The sequence below is a fragment of the Spinacia oleracea genome, chromosome 1, assembly GCF_020520425.1.
Source record: "Spinacia oleracea cultivar Varoflay chromosome 1, BTI_SOV_V1, whole genome shotgun sequence".
NCBI lineage: Eukaryota > Viridiplantae > Streptophyta > Magnoliopsida > Caryophyllales > Amaranthaceae > Spinacia > Spinacia oleracea.
In genome coordinates, this window is record NC_079487.1 from 69,502,956 (window position 1) to 69,524,478 (window position 21,523).

The window sequence follows — 21,523 nt, forward strand, 5'->3', positions numbered from 1 at the left end:
CATTTGAGGCAAGAAGGCAATCATGTCTCTTAGAAAAGAATTATTTGCAACGAGAAAGTTAGTCCTAAAAGCACCTTTTTCACTTGGTTGATTGTCCAGAATAGGCTTACCACCAAGGATAGGTTGTTAAGTTGGAATCTCAATGTTGATGGGATCTGTGGATTATGTCAGACTCACAATGAGACTCTCTCCCATCTGTTCTTTGAGTGTGGATATTCTGCTGTAGCGTAGCTAGGGTTTTGCAAAAATGTGGGTTTGCCAGAGCTATTCAGACTAGGCAGGAGGAGGTCAAGTGGGCGGCAGCTAAACCTAGCAGAAGCAGCAGGAAAAAGAACAAAGTGGACTATATGGCTTTTGTGGACACTGGTTATGCACTTTGGCTCCAAAGGAACTCCAAAACTTTCACATCTAAGCTAGATAGTTGTAATTGAGTTGTAAATATAATTCTGCTTACCATAGCTTGTAGGTGTAGTGATGAGATGAAACTCTGTATTCTGTAGGTTTGCTTGGTTGATTCCTAACTAGGTTAGGGTCACCTCTTGTTTTGTTGTCCTGGTGTTTTGGAGCTTTGGTTGTAATTAGGGATGCAAATGAGTCGAGCCGTGTACGCCTTGTTCATGTTCACGTTCATTTAATTTAGGCGAGCTCGAGCCTGAGCCCGAGCTTTTAACCGAGGTCAAAAATTTGTTTAAGCTCGGTTCGTTTAAGAGATTTTGTGTTCGTGAACGGTTCATGAACGTTTCGTTTATTAATCGAGCCGAGTTCATAAACGAGCTTTTTCTTAAACGAGTTCTGCGCTTTAGAGTTTATCCCTTTGAAAACATACTTTTGAATATGCACTAATTTAGCCATTTAATTTCAAAATATTTTTATTCTATGATATTTTTTTTGAATCTTAAAATTAAAGTCAAAATACAATTTTATCTATAATAAAACAATTATGTATGAAAATTTTGATTATGAACGCAAATAGTCGAACTTGTTCATAAACATAAATAAACGAGTTGTTCATGAACTTAAATGAACGAACACAAGTATGTTCACGTTGGCTCATTTATTAAACAAACGAACATGAACGAGCCTTAATCGAGCCAAAAAGCCAAGTAATTTATTGAGAATCTCGACTCATTTGCACCCTTAGTTGTAATCCTTATTCTTGGTAAAGAACAGAATCTTATATTTGCCAAAAAAAAGAAAAAACTCCGCCGAAGTGCCGAACGTATAAGAGCGAGCCCTAACCCAGCACGCCATTTGTGGGGAATTGTACTTGTATTTTCTCAAGACTACTCGTTATAACATCTCCATGTAAATGTTAACTCGGCCAAAATGCCAAACGTATAAGAGCGAGCCCTAACCCATCACGCCATTTGTGGGGAATTGTACTTGTATCTTCTCAAGACTACTCGTTATAACATCTCCATGTAAATGTTAACTCGGCCAAAATGCCAAACGTATAAGAGCAAGGCCTAACCCAACACGCCATTTGTGGGGCAATTGTAGCGTTAAAGATGGTTCTAGATTGTGTCTGCTTTATATCGTGTTTTCATGTCGACACTTTGGCTAGAAATAATGGCCCTCGTGTCGTGCCACCAAATTCAAAGGGTGCGCTTTAAGGCACCATCTAGGCATGGAGAATTCTGGAGTCTTGTACAAGAACCACATAAAATTATCAAAATGAAACACCCAACACAAGAGAAGGCTGATAACTTGATCATGGCAACTAATTTGTACAAAATTTCAGTACCTCTATATAAGTATATATATTTACCCTGAAGCTCAAAGGGACTATTTGACATAAAACAATGCAATACAAATGGTATACTGCTACTTCTTGCCCCATGTATTTACCTAGTAAATAACAGTGAAATGAGCCCGAGCCCACGCCCACGCCCACTGATCAACCATCCCCTCTTTATTAACAATAACTTCGGCCGATAATCCCATCATCCATACAATAAATACATGCTAATGAGCATATATACTGGATGATGCACGGCATTAACAGGATATTTGAACCACTCCGAAAAAATTGAGGGGCCAAACTTCCAAAACCTGCCTGTGATAATGATTTGAATTGCTACCTTCTCCATGGTTTTCTAGGTTTCATCAAGTACTATATCAGCAGGGTCTCCAATCCATGGTTTCCCTTCTCTCCATCTAAACTTTATCCTCAACTTCCCGTTAGCGTCAACCCCCACCACTTCTCCCTTGCTTGCATGAGTTTCCATTCCCCAACCCCATCGCGGGGCCACCAACCCTTCTCTAATCTTTACCTTGTCCCCAACCCTAAACTGCCTAATTTTTTCCATTTCTGATGCTTTACAAAGCCAAAGCCTTTCCAAGAAGCAAAATGCCACCCAAAGCTGCCCATCGTCCATGCGGTGTACCACACCAATGCTGGAAGGAGTCACCTCTCCCCATTGATGAGTTGGGTTTGTTATTGATTCCTTAACCTTAACCCAATCTCCAATATGGATCTCCTCTTCCTCAACCACCTCAACTTCAGATGGGTCTAGCATCCAAGCCTTTGAACCCGTTGGTGTATAAATTCTCAGCTTGCCGTCTGCATCAATCGATGTTATTGTCCCAACACTAGCATGACTATGACCTGACCAGCCAAACCTTGGTTGGTTGATTGAGAATTTTACTCTTACTTTTTGTCCAAGAAATAGCTTATCAACCTTTTCAAGATTAGAGATGACTCCCATCCATTTTTCCTGCTCTCCACAGAACCCAACAGAAACAGTTCCATCCCATTCATCACCCTCATATCCTAGTCCCTGTACTACCCCTATACTGCCGGGCCCGATAGATTTCCAATCTCCAGCACCATCCTTCAATCTCACCCACTCGCCCACATTAAACACTGCCTCAATCTCCAAGTCAGCAGGGTCTGCTTTCCATAGCCCTGGCAACCCAAAAAATGCAACTCTTATTTCTCCATCAGCATGAACACTGGTAATAATGCCTCGAGAATTCGGATTGGCTCCTCTCCAACCCCATCTTGGCTCTGCTAGTTCAGCACGAAATTTAACATACTGCCCAACCTTGAGACTTGGGATCTTCTCCATATCTGTGTCATGAGCATGCAACTTCCCTTTACGAAAGCAACAAGCCAGCTCTAAATAACCATTATCTTGTACACTATGGACAACTGCTACACCTTCCTTTCCTATACTGCTCCAGTCATAACTTGGTCTAGCTCCGGAAATGGGTTTTGATCGCACCCAATCACCCACTTCGAACCCTGACAGACAGGCAGCATCGCCAGAGGAAACTCTCCACAGGCTGGATCTGCCAGCTACTCTCACCTGCACAGATACGTTAAGTTTTAGATCCTATGATATATAGGTTAATAAGGGACCAGTAATAAACGAAGGCTAAATGTTGGAAGCATAACACCATTTTTGTAGAACCATGCTCACTCAATCAATCAATCAATCTGTACTGAACCTCTCACTAAAATTATCAAATGTCGAAGACTTGATTTTGAGGAAGTGTATAACTGTAGAAGCAAAGTGTTAAAGAAGATGCAAAAGTCAATTTTTAGTTATCATAAGTTTTTTCTTGTACTAAGTTCCCACCTAAATAATTATTCAGTGGGGGAAAACAAAAATATGCACAGAATAACCCAGGGGTTCTCAACTGAGTTAACGTGGAGGCTATACAGGCACCACATGTCATGGTGAGTGGATCCTGTAGAACCTTCTTGGGCTTTGATTGTAGGGGATATTAGGGTGGCAACTACCTGGGTTTGACCCTCATAAACCTCAAGTAGTTTCCTTACTGCTTTGAATAGAAGCCTAGATTTTATTATTGAAGGGACAAACCTTAGTATTGGAAGCATGAGCAGTGGTTAGCGAGCTTTTTCCAGGTCAAGAAAGTTGGACCACAGCTCCACCAGACTCCCGGGTCATCTCACCCGAGCCAGGTACAAGATCAGGGAGACGGGAGGATGAGTCGCAGAGCTCCACTGGACCACTCGGGTAAATACCACCCAAGTCGGGTGTGAGATTAGAAGGCAAGAACTGGAAACTATTCTCTTCCACCCAACCACTCGGGTCGATTCACCCCAAGTCTGCAGCAGGCATTTTTAAGCTTCTCTTTTGAATTTTAATGATTTAATCTTGAACATTCATTTGTAATCCAAGGGCTCATTGGAAGTTCGTTAGGTTAACATTAAGTAGTACTCCGTAGCAACCGCATAAAAGGAAGAGAGTCATACTGTTGTTAGAACAGCTTCTGCCTGTCATTAATTTATGAGATTTCTCTCATTTGCATCTTTGTGAGATTCGATCTTTGTGATTACTCAATCTTAATAGTATTAACTAAAGATTGAAACCCTTTATTTCTTAAATGTTGCAATTATTTAATCAATGTCTTTTCATTGATTATCCCCATAAACACAAAACCCCCCAAAAAGAGTATCTTGGACAGCGGAAAGTTTCTGAAATGTGAAGATTTGTTGTAGATATTCGATAATGATCAGTCCAGACAATTGACACCAACTTCCTTACCTAGCTCATATGCCAAATTCACATCACCAAGTTAAGCATACCATTGGCGCTCATTATGCCCATTTCCACATTCACCATTTAGATTTGTGGTATTTTCTACATTGTTATTAGAAACTTGACGAATACCTAGGAACGTCCAGAACAAGAAAATTTAACAAATAGTAGCAGACAGAGGAAGTACAGTTAATGGAAAGGCTAAAGATCTCTGGCATGAATACAGTAGATTCAAAAGATATGTATGTTTTATGACCTCCATCTTTCATGACTTTTTCTTGCATAGTATCTATGATGCTAGTATACAGTACTCCGTAATACACAAAACACTAAAATTAGGATACTAGTATTTCAGTAAGACTTTCTTATACATACCGCAACCCTTTTAGTTAGAAGTACCCTTTTCTGCTATTTATTATGTGAAAGCTTGGAGAGGCTTTCAATCAATAAACAATAATAATCTATATGGGAAATGTGATGAATATAAGACCTATGACCTTTTCTGTCTTGGCCTACTTTTATATCATTCTCACGAGAACCTTTCTGAATATAAGGGTTCAACTTCACAGGACCACCTAATCTCAAAACTTTCAAAACTCAACCAGCTACTTCTATCACGTCTGCAAGTGTCTTCGTATGGAAAAGATAACACCATAAATCCAATTTTAGGAATACCTTAAATTGCAACCTCCTCTCCCTAACCCCCCAATCCTTCTCAACATGCTTGGCATGCTTTCAAAGTAGCACATATATCAAAGACCACGAGTTCAAAATGACATTGTAAACCAAGACACTGTGTGAAAAGGTTTAACCCAATAGCAAGGCAATAGGGTTACAGTCCTTATAAAGCATCCAGTAATTTGATCTCATAATTATTACAGTCAACAAGAACAAATTAAAAATGGAAAAGTAATACTCACATTTAATGTCCCATCCATGTCAATTCTCACAATTTTCCCGACAGTAGCTGGAGATTCGTTAGACCACCCAAGCCGTGGCACCGAAATAGATTGCATCACATGAATCTCTTGCCCAACTTCAAAAGGAGCCACCTTCTCCATATCAGTCACAGAACAAGAAAAGAGCTTGCTTCTAAAGCAAAAGGCAACACCCATGTCACCATCTTCCTCCAGGCTATGGATAACTCCAATGCTATGTCTGTTGACATCTTCCCATCCATATTTGGGAGAGGAGACCGAAGCTTTAACTCTAACCCAATCCCGTACCTGCAATCATTCAGTAAGGACTGAAACACTGGTTGCTAACTGTCAAGTGCAAATCATTGCAGAGGAAAAGATGCTACCTTATAATCCTCCACTTTTTCCATGTCAGCGGCATCAGCTTGCCAAGGAATTGGCCGGTTGGGAATTTCAATCATTAAGAGGCCATCGCTCTCTATTTCACTTATTCTTCCCACACTATGATGAGTCTCGCCCCCCCAAGCATATCTTGGTTCTGCAACAGAGCGTTTAACACATACTCGGTCGCCAATCTGAGGAAATAAAAAGTAAATCAATAAACAATTGAAACACAATAAAGCACAAGAATAGAAAAATCCACATCTAAGGAAGATACTTACCCTGAAAGGTTCAACATGCTCAACCTCTTCTGGCTCACAATGCCACGGATTTGGAAGGTAGCTTAGTTCTAGCAACAAACTACTATCAGGTCTAATACAGTATACTATACCTATGCTGCCTGGTGTGACAGAACCCAAGCCATGTTTGGCCGTGGTAAGAGATGGACGTATACGAACCCAATCCCCAACTTTGTATTCTTCTACTCTTTCCATCTCTGAAGGATCAGCCTTCCATCCCCTAGAGGCCCCTGGAAATCCAACCCGCAATATCCCATCATCATCAACACAAAGTACAGTTCCTATGCTGTCACGTGAGTGGCCCCGCCATCCAAACCTAAAACATAACATGACACTTGTATTGAGGAGTACAGCCAAAGAACCGATTATTTTCATGTACTCCATAAATCAAGTCTTGAAAATATTTGCAACAACATAAATGTAAGAAAAATCTATTCCCTATGTGATTTTACTAAGGAGTAGCTGTTTCATTTTGACTTAGCACATTTTCGAATGCATAAAATACACCATTAGTATCTTTGACTATCCATCAGTAAAAATAATAAAAGTTGATATTTTGAAAATATACATTGAGATAAATCATAAATCCAATAACATTAAACATTTGACTTAATATATTAGGGGGGGGGGGGGGGGGGGGAAATGGTCAAAGTAGGACATGTGAATTGTGGCAAAAGTTAAACAGGTACAACTATTAAAGAACAGGAGTACAGGCTAAAACAAAAGTAACACCTTATCATCTAAACAATCTAACCTTGGTTCCTTGACATCTTGCTTAAGTTTCACATGCTGTCCCCTGTCAAGTGGAATTACTTTTATAACTTCATTCATCAAAACACGAGCCTCTCCGGTGCAAAATGATATTATCAGATGATCCTTGTCAGGGATACTCTGTACAAAACCAACACTTTTCTGTTTTGCACCTTGCCAGCCATACTTTGGAGCAGTGACGCTTCTTCTAAATTTCACCCAATCACCAATATCATAGCTACATTTAACAATTAACAGACAGGTTGAACAACCGGAAGGGAAGAAAACGACAAGTGTTCATGGAAGTTTATTGTGCTCACATTGTAGGAGACAGTTGTACCCCCTTATCCAAAAGTGCCTCCATCAGATCTTCAGAAATCCATTCTCGAGGAAGGGCGTCTAGAAAATCTTTTAAGGTCTTACCACTGCTATCCATCACATAACACGCAACGCAAAAGTTAGAACTCATAAGTCATAATGCATATCCTTACATTGTTCAGCTTTTACCATACTATGATATTAGTCTGAACATTGACACAGTGAAGAAAACTCGACTATATCCAGTTTCTACTTTTGCCAATAAATACTCCCTCCGTCCCAGAATACTCGCCCCACTTTCCTTATAAAGTCGTCCCGGAATACTTGCCCCGTTTCTATAAATGGCATATTTTTGCTAATATTATATTGTTTCTCTCACTTACCTAAGGTCCCATTTGTATTCCTAATATCTAAAAAACCATTCAAAGAATCGGAGGTCCCACGCATCTCCCACTAACTATATTTAAAAAATACCCCACTATCAACTACCACCTAATTAAATAATAAGTCAATTAAACTGCCTTAAACTTTGTGCCGATCAAATCGGGTGAGTATTCCGGGAGGGAGTACCATCAGTATACAACACCGGATAAGGAATAATAAGTTAAAATAGCCTGGCAACACAATCATAGTACTGAGAATTAAGACAATTATACATGCCTGTGGTTCCTCAGATTAACAGCAGCATCTGGACACTTAAGCATATGAATAATCCATTCGAGATTTTCACGAATCATCTTAGCTGCATCAGCTGCTATGTGGAAAGCATTATCACCTTCATCATCCTGAAGATACGAAATACTAGTAAGATAAAGTAGCACAAGGAAACAAGATCCAAGAAACCGGATAGGATGAGAGCATGAGAGATGAGACATTAATTGAGGAAGAAATTGCAATTCCTACCCTACCTCAAAAGAAAATTGTCCGCACTAAAACTTTGGAAGAAAAAGTTACAGGCAATTGAAGGTTTAAATTGTTATATTTAATAAGAAAACAGAAGTTCAAAATTATTCCATAGCAGTTATCAAGGTTGCGAGGATAAGGTTCCTAGTTCGGATTGGAAATTATACCTTATGATCAGGTATTCAGATTATAGGATCAAACAAGGTTCATCAGATCATAAAAACACTCTTTCAACAATATTATTCAGGTTATAGGATCAAGCAAGGTTCATCAGATCATAAAAACACTCTTTCAACAATATTTACAGTTACGGAAAGATTCTATGAAGAACATTTTTTTGTCAAGAAACATCTTAAGCTAAAAGCCTAGAAACTTTTCTTTGGGGAGGGGGGGAGGCAGTGGATAACTAGACAAGTGTAAGTGTAAAACACGTGTAGTCAGTAGTCATCACATAGTAATCTCTAGTAATATTCTTGTAGCAAGAGGTGAGTGAAACCTGGAAATTATAGTCAGCTCCAGCCGACAGAAGCAGGCCTATGCAAGATTTTGCACCTCGAGCCAAAGCCACATGAAGAGGTAATGTATTGTGCGCATTACGAATGTTGACATCAACTCCAGCATCCAGAATAATCTGCCCAAAAAAAAAAAAACATATGAGCAAGTAATGCAGCTCTGGAATGATTTACCTTTTATTGTATTCTGCCCTTATAAGAGGTTGTGCAGCTTAGGAATTATATTTAGTTGAAACACGTTGTCCATGCTACCTTCTATTTTTATATGAATAAAAAAGTTATTAGAACTTCAGATAGGGTAATACAGAAGGAGGACAAGGTATCCTCACAAAGAAACTGCAAATAATTACTGGTGTATCTCCCCTATTGCATAATTTGTGAAAGCCTCGGCCACTTAAAGCTTGTAAAGAAGCTGATAAAGTCACTTCATTGAGTAGCAAAGAACGCGGGGCAGCAACACAATTAAAGACCTGACCATTTCTTTTCAGCTAAACACACCACAAAATTGCCATCACGTAACCAAAGCAACTTCTTCTTCTCCGCCTACCAAATCCTACAAATTGAATAAGATGCCACTCGTGAATATTTGAAGAGCACATCCAAGTCTTCCCTTTATACACCGAAAAGAGTCCTCTCCAAAGATAATAGCCAGTAGCCAGTTCACAGTGAAGAATAACATGTTAGCAAGACTCACTGTTAGCTCCGTAAAGCAAGCCTATATCTCGTAAGATAGTCAACTTCGGTTAACACTTGTGGAGCATAACATTTGTGTTGATCATTCCCAAAGCTAGCGTCCAAACAAAAGCTCTCAACATAAGACGGACCTTCACTTGCCAGATGAAAGTTGCTAATGGAAATGTGGGATATTAGGAAACGATTCAAACAACTAAGGGAAGACTTACAAGAAAAAGATCCTAAGAATATCCTAGCCAGACTCTAAAATCCGCCATGCTACCTTCTACTCCCTCTGTCCCTTATTGTTTGCCCCATGTAGTAAATGCGCTTTATTAAGATATGGGTCAGTGAAATTGAGAAGAGACAAAAGTGGTGGGCCAAATGTATTTTATGTGAGAGTAAGTTGTGGTCCAATGATCATTTATAGTAATGGGACAATCTTTTAGGGACGGACAAAAATGGCAAATGGAGCTAACAAATAGGGACAGAGGGAGTGATATATTTTTTTAATCCAAATTTACTATCTAAACTAAATAAGTGTTGTCTTTGCTACCATTTCCTGCAAGTAGCATTAAATCAGTACGGTGGCAGGGATCCAAATTGTTTCTCCCTGTGACCTATTTCCACCACAAGTTTTAACGGTTGCCTTGCCAATGATCAAGGAATATTACCACCATGATTTTTCCTTCTGGGTTAGAAGCACAAGAAAGTCATTGAACGAGTACTTGAAAAATTCTCACCTGCACCAGCTCCACATCATTAGCCATAGCAGCTGTATGCAAAGAAGTTCTCTGTTGAGCATCTTGAGCAGTTGGGTCAGCTCTAGCAGAAAGCAATAGCCGCACCAATTCTCTTCCCTCTACAGCATAGATAATTCAAATCAATTTAGAACGTATTTCATTGTAAGGTCCTCCAGAAGAATAGCAGAAACAAAACCATGCAACAGATTAAATACGTCTGTTCTTTCTTTTTTATCCTTTTTGGGGGCTTGGGGTGAGTCATAAGAGAAGAGAGAGGTGAACAATAGAAACACAAAGTAAGCTTACAATACTGATCTTCTAAAATTGAGCGGAACTGGTGGTGCCACTAGATGTAGAAAAGGGGAAGGGAATAAATGATGCATAGCATCCTTCTAAAATAAAGAGCACTTCCATTAAATGAATTATCAGCAGCAAATAGACCTAACACTCAATTTGTGGAGAAGGATGAAAAATAAATGCTCAAGTTGGACGACAAATGAGATATGGACACAAGTAAAGAGAACAATACCAAAAACAAAATGCAGCAAACAGTTAACAAACTGAGGAGAAGAGAACTCGGAGAACAAAACAGCTTAACGTAGAAAGGCATGTGATTGGAAACAACTCATCTCAAAAGCTCACACCAAACCGTTCTCTAGTCTTATCAAGCTCACAGCTCAACGAAGCTCCACCAAATATAATACCCTACCCATCATCAAAATGCATTATTTAATTTTTTAATAAAAGCAATGGGCAACACAAACAATAATCAAAAGGTAAGACTGGCCTGTAAATTCTTAAAAGATCATCTCTATTAATCAAAGTTCGTAAAACAGAAAGATCGTTAGTAGAAGAGAAAAGCTACAACAAGCCTGTTTCAGAAAGGTAGCCGCCATGACTGGTTAATCATATGAGCAATATTCTAACAATTATGGGGAAGGGGAATCAGTTCACCTATTTCGTGGTCTTTCTTAGCGGCTGCAGCCATACATAAGGCTGTGCCAACAGGGCTTGGTATATTTATTGCAACAGCTATCTCCTCAGTGGTAGCAACTTTAATCCATCTTCTCACAACAGCCACATTCCATGTTGCTACACAAAGGTGCAAGGGTCTGTGACATGACTGTGTTAGTTACAAAGATAGAATACATATGGATGAATATATTCTTAAATGACGCAGCACAGGATCAAGCAAAATGTCCACCGCATGCATACATGATACTCATTGCAAAGTAAATCTGCCATATTTTTCCATTTTAACCAGGAGAAGGATTGTATGTATCATGTTTTTTTGTCCCACTGTTGTAATTTAGAATTCTTATAGAAATCCACAGGTAGTGCAAGTTGACTTATGAATATAGTTGGTAAAACTAACAGTGAAAACTTTGGTAGCAATCAGGTATTCCTGTGCAACTAACACAGGTCAAATTTACTCCTCAGTCAAATATAGAATTCATTACTCCCAACAATTTCCAAACATGTTATCACGGAAAGCATTAAGAAGGCATTATCCGAAACAATAGAAACGAAATTATAAATATAGGCAGAACTAAACAAAAGAGAAAGGTAAATGATCCTGAGACTATAGCACATGCCTCAAAACTTACAAAAGCCTTGGAGAAGAGAACATAAGGCCCAGTAACCTAAACAATAAGATTGCTATCATTTTCTTAACCTCCAACTGCACCAACATATAGCTGGAGGAACCATCTTCCACACTTCAATAACTTGAAATTAGAAATATTTAAGTGGTTGAAACCTCACACAATCAAATAGCTGGTTATCCACCAAACCCCATCAACATTAATGACTCACCAACCCCTCCTTATTTTCTTTCCTCAACAGGCGATCCAAGCACAAAACCCAACTAATTCAAGCAGACTAAGCAACGAGCATAATGTATAAAGTCCAACATCCAAAAAATGTATTAAACCAATAGCATAATACCAAGCCTTCACGTAAATTCTAAGAGACAAAAACCCTTGTTAAAACATGACGAATAATCCTAACCTTCTCCTCCACAGGAAATGGGGCTTTTATATGCTTCTCCTACACCATTAGTGCCACCTGACTTTTTAAGGATTCTTCTAAAACGTACAATAAGCCTCATAATTCAGAGGTCGCAAAGCAAATAAAAAAATCTAGAGTAACATCAATAAATTTTACGTATCCACAATTAAATTTAAACTGCTTAAATTGTCTTCACTTCATCCATTCCAGGAACCAAGAGTAAAGGCTATTTTGAACACCTTAGTTACTTAGTAACACATGTGGTCGCTCGCTTCACAATTCCCTCAGAAGAGAAATCATGTCTTACTCCTGTTGGCTATACAAGTGTTGTGGGGATTATGTTACGGGAAATGCAACAATTAGACTTGGAACCTAAGAGAGTGATGTGAGAAACGAGTGCTAGAATGTTTTACAAGTACAAATGAAGCCACTAGGTTCTGCCTTTATACTGACAGGCTCGAGTCATCTTCCTGGAACATTATGATGTTTATAGGAAGAATCGTAGTTTTAAAGTGAGGCTCTCCAAGGCAGAAGACAACATGTGACTTATAACTAATGATGAGTACTTGCAAGAACATGCAAACGTTGCACAAACACACCTGATTTCCATGCAAGCTTTTTATTGTGCTTATATGTGTTTACGTATCCAGAACGATGATATGCTCCCCCTTCCAGCCCTCCCCCAACTGAGTGCTTTTGTGCTTAAAAGATTTCATGATTATATTATACCTATATTAGTGTATCCCAATCCTATGTTTAGGAACATCCATTATACCAAGTACGTTTTCATGCAAGTTAGACTTCAGCCTTTGTTACTTTTAAAGACATGCGTGAAAGAAAAATTGAGCAGCACACAACAGATATACATACGTCATGTCCTTTAAATTCCGAACACTCATTGATCTAGAACCCCCGTGTTCCAATATAATCAAAGCGCAGTCGGTATATTTCTTCGTAATAGCTCTGTGCAGCACGGATTCACCTTCATCATCGACAGCATTAGGATCAGCTCCGGCTATTAATAATTCCTGCCACAGTGAAATAAAATAGCATATAGGAACTCCAATCAATCTAGAAACCATTAAACAGAAAAGGAAGAACAAGCAAGCAACTGCAATAAGTATAGCCACAGTATATTACGAAGATCATTGAAAACATACGCGCATGCAATCAGGTTGACCATGGTATGCACAAACATGAGCTACAGAAGGGCCACATCCTTCCCTCAATCTAGATTTCACATTCGCATTTCTTCTTATAAGGGCACGAACACACTCAGGAGATCCAGCTGCCAAAGCAAAGACAAGTGGAGGATCCCCATCTTTGTCAAGAATATCTACATCGGCCTCCTTGTACTCCAAAATAGCGTCAACAAGTTCGACACTCCCTCTTCTACAAGCAAGGTGGAGAGCAGTCTGCCCATCATTGTTCTGTGCTTCTAGTAATGAAGATACTGCATTGCTACCAGCTCCTGATGCAGCTTTCGCAAGAAAGTTTCTGCAAAAGCAACTTTAAAATATCAGATACAGAGACAACAATGCCATTTGAACCACACAATCAGCAGTGCACCAACCTTACACCATTCAAATCCCCCTCAGAAACCAGTCGATGCAGTTGATTAGGGTTATAGGGATACACCTCCAAGACAGATGTTGGGGAAGGCTCAATCAAGTTCGTAGTGGAACATGCCTCCACGTCGCTGAAAAATTGCCAGTTTTTATGAACGCAAACAAGACGATAGACCGAATCAAGGAAAAGGAAACAAGAAAAGTACCAAGAAATGTACATGAGCAATAAAGTTGCAGGTGCACACACATACAAATAAAGGAAGGGGAAGTGACAAAATAAGGTTTACACACTACTACTAATAAGGGAACCAGACAACAGAATATGAAATATCTTACTTTTCAGGACTTGCAGGAGGGCTTCGAGGCAGTGATTGTAGATGACGAAGAAATATGGCTAGCATTGCACTGAAAGTGGGCCGCTTAGATGGTTTGAACTGTAAGCATTCCCCAATCATCTTCCACAACTCCCTCGGTATTCCCACACCAACTACACTAGCATATTGTGGAGGCAATTTTCGAGCCTTGACTACAGTACGATAAATTTCCTCGGCACTCAGACCTGCCCAACTGGATGCCAATAACAGGCGGTACACATATCATAAATCATTTTACGGTTAATTATAAAAGACCAGCATGCTAAAAAATCATTGGATAGAAAGTCAATCAAAATGGATACATGGTACATACGGAACAGTCCCAGTGCACATTTCGACCAAGGTGCAACCAAAACTCCATGCATCTGACTCTGCAGATATACCTATAGCCTCCTCCCAGAACAAGTTCAAGGACTTTTTCACTGGTTCCCATGCCTCTGGAGCTGTATAATGTGGACTAAGCATCGTGCAGTCCATACAAGAATGGATTATTGAGGAATCCCCTTCTGCTCGAGCTTTTCTGCATATTGGCTTTTTAAGGATTGCAGGAAGTCCATAATCAGAAACCACAGCATGACCGGTCACATCCAAAAGAATATTAGACGGTTTCAAATTCATACAAACAACACCAGCAGCATGAAGTTCAGCAACCCCTCGGGCAATATCTGCTCCATATCTGAATTTATCAAACAATCAAATATTTTTAGGTGACAACTATAATCTAATATAGAACTGTCCACACAATTAACACAAGCAGCATGAACACACCTAAAAAGATTGAAATGTCAATGCTATAAAGTTCCAAAATTCTACTATTTATCTAAAGGCTTCTGTTAAAGATGGATGTGGGCCAACCCGCCACGAAAAAAGCCCGGTCCGGCATAGGCATGAAATCATGGGTTGGGCCTGGGCCGATTTTTTTTGGAAAAAGTACAACAAGACATGGCACGACTCGACCCGCCACGACAAAGCACGCTCAATTTAGTAAAATTAGGCTTAGGCACAACAGCCCGTGGGCCAGACCCTGTTTTGAAATTTTCGGTCTGGCCAGCACGATGTAGAGTAGGCTTGGCGTGGTCGGGCCCATTTACCCGATCCGGCCAACAGCCATCTTTAAATAAGGCTTCAGTGTTTTAGATTTAGTTTTTTTCTACTTGACAAAAAATCCAATATGTAATCAGCAACGCCACATCTCTTGTCTAGCTAGAATTAATTAAATGTATTGATGGGTTCATAGAAATACTCCCTCTATCCCAAAATGCCGGACTTATATGACTCTTGAGAAATATTGAGGGTCTTCAATAAATAAAAGGGATAAAACCAATGTATATTACAGCGGAAAGAAGGAATGATGAATTGGTGGCTAGGTGCATATGTATTTATTCAGAAAATAGGACAATAAAGGGGACCAAAAAAAGTGGTAAGGAGGCAGCTTTACCAAGACAGAAGAAATTATGTTCAGTAATTTCCACCAGTAAAGTTAGAATGATCTGTGATCCTCAAAACTATTCGTCTTTATATCCATGTTTCCCAAGTTCTTAAATCTTTCAGTGATGGTCCATCTCTAACACAAATTCCCTATTCTCTTCTAATTAAAAAATAATATTAGTTGAAGTCCTTAAAGATACAGTATTAAAAAATAAAAAGCAGTTTCCATCAGTAATTATCAGAGTAGGGTGAAATTCAGTAAGTCCATATTACAAATACAATTAGTTTACTAAGTAAAAGTAATTTAAATTTCATGAAATCAGGTGAAGAAAACAAGGCCTAAGTGCACCCGAAACAAACAAAGAGGCATGGTTTATGTTGGAATCTTCCAAACTCAGACTCTGACCAATTCAGAGCTGCAAACTTGGAGGTGGAAATTTTTTTCAAAAAATATTTTTAACATATCAAAGTGAACCAACATAGGAGATGTTCCATAGGAATGTTTTGGTTGGGGCGAGGCCGCCAATCAACTTTTCATCAATAATCAATGAATCAAGTCCATGGCAAAGTCACCAATCAACTTTTAATCAATAATCAATAATTTCAATCAACTAAAGAGAAAATGCATGTTGAGAAAAAGATCTATTAGTGAATGAACTCAAGTCTTCTCTTTACATTGAATATAGTAAGATTGTTTATTCAACTCTTCTTATTTCAAAAATAATTTTTGTTGCAAGTTTGTTAATATCGAGATGTAGCCAATGTAACTCTTGCTATAAGGATAAAGAGAAAAATATGGGGAAGAAAATATATTCTTCCCCTGTAGAGATGAAGACCTTTCGTCTATAGAAGATAAGTTTCCAAAAATAACCTTGCCAAATAATACGAATGATAAAGTAAAGAACAAAGTACAAAACATCAATCATGAGGAAAGTTAATTTTACATCTGGGCGAAACAAGCACAATGAGAATTAAATTGAAACATTTGTTGAAACCCAAAGGATAGTAACTTATTTATGCAGTCCCAACTTGAAATGACAATGATCATTTTTAAATCTATCCAACAATAGTGAATACATTCTTTTCCAAGGACCCTTCCACTTAACTCTTTCAACTCATGTATCATAATTCGTAGGTGCACTAAACTAAACAATTTACAAACCCAAGGCACTTTAAAACAGTAAAGACTTTTTTGTCCTTGTCATTTTGAGACCCCCCCCCCCCCCTCTTTTTATACTCCCTCTCATAGCTTATGTTACCTTGGTTCTTGACAGGATACATATCCAGTGTCTAGCTCGTCAGAATTTGAAATTTCGAATCTGAGAACATTCCTGAATTTGGAACGTAAGTTGACACAGCATATACATTCAATAAATCCAAAAACTTCCATTTGCCTACACGCACAAGCCCAGAGATGAATTGAGAAGTAGTTTTAATCCAACTCGGTGAGAACTAAACAACAAATTGACTTATTAATCTAGGGACTACGGAAAACTCAAAACAGCACTAGTACAAAAATCACTTAGGTACCGTCCTATTCACCAATTTCACTTATATTATTTTATCTTAATTTATTGGCCCTGAATTTATCTTATCTTATACTTTCTCCTTCTTTTTTAGTTGACACACTTTACTTTGGCACACGTAGTAAGAATAGGTGACAAAGGAAGGTAATAGACAATAATATCCCTACCCACTAACGTACTGACCATCTACACACATTCCCACTTACCCATGTGAGGGTGAAATAGGAAATTTACATTAATAACATTTACCAAAATAAGAAGTGTGTCAACTAAAAAGAAGATTCCCAAACATGAAAGTGTGTTAGCTAAAAAAGAGCAGATGAATTATTATCTTATCTTATTACCCTTTCTCTTAATTATCTTATCTTATCTTATCTTATCTTATACGGTATTATCTTATCTTATCTTATACGGTATTATCTTATCTTTTCTTATCTTATCTTATTAGCCCTTATTGAAAGTTATAAAAAGGTGTCATTTGAACTTATTGATTATTGAAAGTTATACTTCCTCCGTTTGTTTTTACTCGCAACGTTTGTCACTTTCACACATGCCAATTCACATCTTTTACCATTAATATATTTAATTCTCTTTAAGCAAAGATTACAAGTGGATATTTTGAAATTACACATTGAGACAATCTAACAAGATCCTATATTACTATGTTTTATTTTACATATAAATCACCAAAAATAGTCAAAGTGGAATATGTGAATAGTGTAAACAGTCCAAACGTTGCGAGTATTAAAAGACGGAGGAAGTATTATATTATATTATCTTATATGATATTATATTATCTTATCTCAACTTATTGGCCCTTATTTTATCTTACATCACTTATCTTATTAGACCTAAATAAGTAAAAATAAGGTGAAGAGAACAAAGCCTTAGTCTCTCACCCTAGCATTTAGCTAAAAGAAGAGGAAGTCAAAAGCAATAAGCACAACTGGAACTTAATAGGAAAAGAGAGGAGAGAGACAAGACAAATAAGCAAAGTCCCAGAGAGAGCAGACCAAAAAAAACCATCATCGCTAGAGAATACCAAATATAATCCAGCCATTACGATTGTGTGGTGTCATGGTTCTTTATATGGAATATCGAAGATTTCTGCATAATTGGAAAATGTAGGGGTTTTCCGCTCAAACAAAAACATGTGAATCTTAATTTAACCATACTTTTTATCTAATACATAAGAAAAGGTTATGATGTTGATCTTGTTGGTTACATTTTGGTGTGTATATTAAAAATTATCAACTTATCATGAATTTAATAATACACAAGTGAAGATATTAATGATAATAAGTTTCTGATTCTTTTAACCAAGTGTTTGAAAACGCTGAAAGGCGCACTATCACAATAGGGGCCTAGAGCCTAGGCATGAAGCAATTCTTATTTCTTAACGTGAAAGATAAAATTATGCAGCACCACCATTTTGTAAGCCACGTTATACCTTGTTGAAAAAGACTTGCCCGTGCCACTGTCGGCGCGCCTTTTCAAACACATTCTAGAAAAATGTTTCTAGATCTTCTGAACAAATTTGTATGGCTTGATTTTCCTCATCAAAAGCAATAACATCCTATAATAAAGCCAACCAAGACATAGCACTTGGGGATGGCTTGGAGAGTTGAAGACATGCTTTTTTTATTATTAAAACTCTAAGAGGGGAATACATTAAGAGGACAAAGTTTGGCAGAGAAAAGAGTTAGCGAAATTATTTAGTATCTCCTCAATTGGACGTAGCCTCAAAGCCCCAGCTGCCTTTGCTCATAATGACGCTAATAAAGTTACTTTATCACATAAAATATCTCGATTAGAAGCAATATCATTGATCCATTATGCTCAACCACATGGTACATAGGATAGCCAATCATGGCATTTCACCAGAGCACCTTCTCGTCTTTTCCCTTCCAAACTCCATAAATCGAATTTGCAACCAATCCTTTAATTTCAAAGAACCCAATCCTCTTAATGCGCCCTAGAATGTCTCCCTCATAGACAATGCTTGAGGCAGTGAACATTAATTTGATTTATCTCTCTTCTCCCCATTTACTCTCTTCAATTGATTACCACACCCAACTGTAAGATTAGTAATAAATGATTACGAATCCAGACATACGTTGTGTAATTATAACACAAGCATGTCCAGGTTTCAGCCCAAGTAACATTTGTTAACAACCAGATTGTTGTTCACGCTGTCAATGATGACTGCCACTTTAACTTCTCCTTTTCCCCCACTGTAACCAAACCCCAACAATACAATAACTCAAAAAATGACCAAAATAAACTAAGTTGGCCAATAAATTGGTGAATTCCATCATTCTTTCAACAATCAGGCCATGACTGTTTGGAAATGTTCCCATCAGTTATTGCATAACAATTCTATAGACTCCCAAAATTTGCCAGCCCCATATTGCAGTTTGTGCTCTACCATGAAACTCACATTTTCTACTTTTAAATGTCCTTACGACTCCAATGAGATTTACTTGACAGTGAACAACTCTAGATGATCACATTCAACCCTAATGCGGTGCTATCAAATACATTAGCCATTGACTTCTGTTACTGTTTACGAAATTGAATAACTTAGCTATAGTCAGAATCAGAAATCTCCCATTTACATTTCCCACAACCTGTACTTACTTTTTTTTTTAAGGTAATAAATGTTGTTTTGTGAAGAAAAGCAGGAAGAGGATGGTGGCTAACAGAAGCAATGGCAGTGAGAGAGAGTGCCAACGGATGGTGGAAGGGGGTTGACCGATATAAAAGGCCAAATTTAGAGGTTAGGATGAATTTCATGAAAGGTTCCGTGCATTCAATACACTTTGTCCAACATTCACAGTCTGATTATTTGTTTGCAATACTACTTTTCACGAAATAAACACTCATAAGTACTTAAAAGACAGTGATAACTTCAGTAACAGCACTTGTCAGCCTACAACTACAAAACCACCCAGTTTCAAATTGTGTTCAACCTTACCCCTAAGGCCCTACCTGAAACTAAAACAGCCGACTTTCAACTCAAGCTTAAGGTCCAAATCTCAAATAGGCGAGTAATCTAGTTTCAATTAACACACAATTCAGGACAATAACCAATTCATAATCTTTTGGCAGTCTAAGTATAAATCCAATTATAAAAATCATGAATCACAATCAGAAATCGCCACAAACCTAATAGAAAGCCAAGGAAAAGAAAGATTCGAACCTGAGAATTTGCTCAAGTGTCAACCTTCCCTCATTGCGCTGCATAGCTGATTCAAGAGAGCCATGACACCTATCCATTACAAGACTAAGAGAAGTATCCACCCCCCTTATAACCCCATGAAAGGTACAAACATTCCTACACCATATCGCCGCCTGCCTCAAACTCTCCAACTGATTCTGCACCCACATCACATCCATATCTTCAGTAATCCCCACCTTCCTCACCGCCACCTTATGCCGACACCGGCCCCCAGAACGCGCCCCTCCCGCCAGTGTAGCGGTCCACATTTCCACCCCCGCCCTCTTCCCATCCCCAATCCTCTGCAAAAATTTCAACTCCCCATGACTCGCCAGCTCGATCACCCCGCCAACAGAGCAACCCCCAGAGCTCGATGCACTGGAGCTCCTCCTTCGATCCTCCTCGTACTCCTCAAATTCGTCATTTTCAACGTCACCATCACCGTCACTGACGTCATCATCCGAAGACGAGTTTCCTGTAGCGGTGACCGCGAGGAGGGCGAAGTTCTTCCGCAGCGCGGAGACGGAGTTCCCCACTAGGGTTACATGGCGGCAGCGGGGACAGGAGAGAGAGTTGTCAAGCGAGGAGGCAAACATCCGGGACAGACACTCCTTGCAGAATCCATGGCCACAATGGAGTAGCAATGGAGCTCGTTCCTCATCATTGTACCGCGTGTGGCACACCGAACAACACGGCACTTTCATCTCAACAGAAAGTTCTTGAAACCCACAACACAAAAACCAACAAAACAAAAAGTGACAAGAATCCAAATTTCGAATCAAAATTAGTCGGTTTGGAATCGCAGATCTAAAGTCGAATTCGAGGTTCGTAGATCCACGATGGAAGATAGATAGATTGGAAATTCACAGAAATCAAATGTTAAATACAGAAAGGTATAGATTTGTTGATACTACTGTTGTGGTGATCAGGTAGTAGAGAGAAGTAGTAGAGAAAATTTGCAAAGTTTAGGAAGACAAACCATCCAGAGAAGAAGAGAGAGAAATGTTTGAAGGGGGTTTTTTATTTATGTTTTTATTTTTTATTTCTTTTCTAGTGTTTAGGCCCGTTACTTGCGGCCCAAATGATTTTGTTGTAAATGGATATATTTGTTGGTTGGTGTTTTTGAATTAGTATTAGTAATTAATAATCTTAGGTTGGTGGAGATTATAATTTAATGGGGGGGACAAAGTAAGTTTAATAATTATGGTTACTTCATGGTCTTAGATTAGGTGGGAGTGTATGTTCTACATGATGTTTACCCCTTTTGTTTCCATAACTTTGTGTGGGGTTAAGTTTATGTCAAGGGTCATTTTGTTCAACTTAGAAAAAATAAGTTTCAGATCCAATAAATTTAAATAAGTTTTAATATTAATATTAATATTAATAATAAT

The 21,523-nt window shown here is 38.5% G+C and overlaps 1 protein-coding gene across 1 annotated transcript; it reads right to left on the reverse strand.

Moving 5' to 3' along the window:
• Positions 1 to 1,689: 1,689 nt before the first annotated feature.
• Positions 1,690 to 21,135, reverse strand: LOC110790475 (E3 ubiquitin-protein ligase KEG). The gene is made up of 16 exons (XM_021995266.2): positions 20,115 to 21,135; positions 14,272 to 14,634; positions 13,921 to 14,151; positions 13,590 to 13,715; positions 13,177 to 13,513; positions 12,887 to 13,044; positions 10,961 to 11,118; positions 10,007 to 10,125; positions 8,576 to 8,710; positions 7,837 to 7,961; positions 7,179 to 7,283; positions 6,863 to 7,096; positions 6,091 to 6,424; positions 5,815 to 6,003; positions 5,432 to 5,737; positions 1,690 to 3,311 (listed from the first exon to the last, which is right to left on the reverse strand). The coding sequence occupies exons 1-16, from the start codon at positions 20,834 to 20,836 to the stop codon at positions 2,097 to 2,099; spliced, it is 4,857 nt and encodes a 1,618-aa protein (XP_021850958.1). The 5' UTR covers positions 20,837 to 21,135; the 3' UTR covers positions 1,690 to 2,096.
• Between the last annotated feature and the right edge of the window lie 388 nt (positions 21,136 to 21,523).

Bases quoted from the DNA above. Each gene is read 5' to 3' on its own strand.
- LOC110790475 (XM_021995266.2), bottom strand. From the start codon at position 20,836: ATGAAAGTGCCGTGTTGTTCGGTGTGCCACACGCGGTACAATGATGAG. The intron at 14,152-14,271 runs GTATGTACCATG...ATTGGCATCCAG, and splicing joins ATGTGCACTGGGACTGTTCC to TTGGGCAGGTCTGAGTGCCG. The intron at 13,716-13,920 runs GTAAGATATTTC...GCAATTTTTCAG, and splicing joins CCTCCTGCAAGTCCTGAAAA to CGACGTGGAGGCATGTTCCA.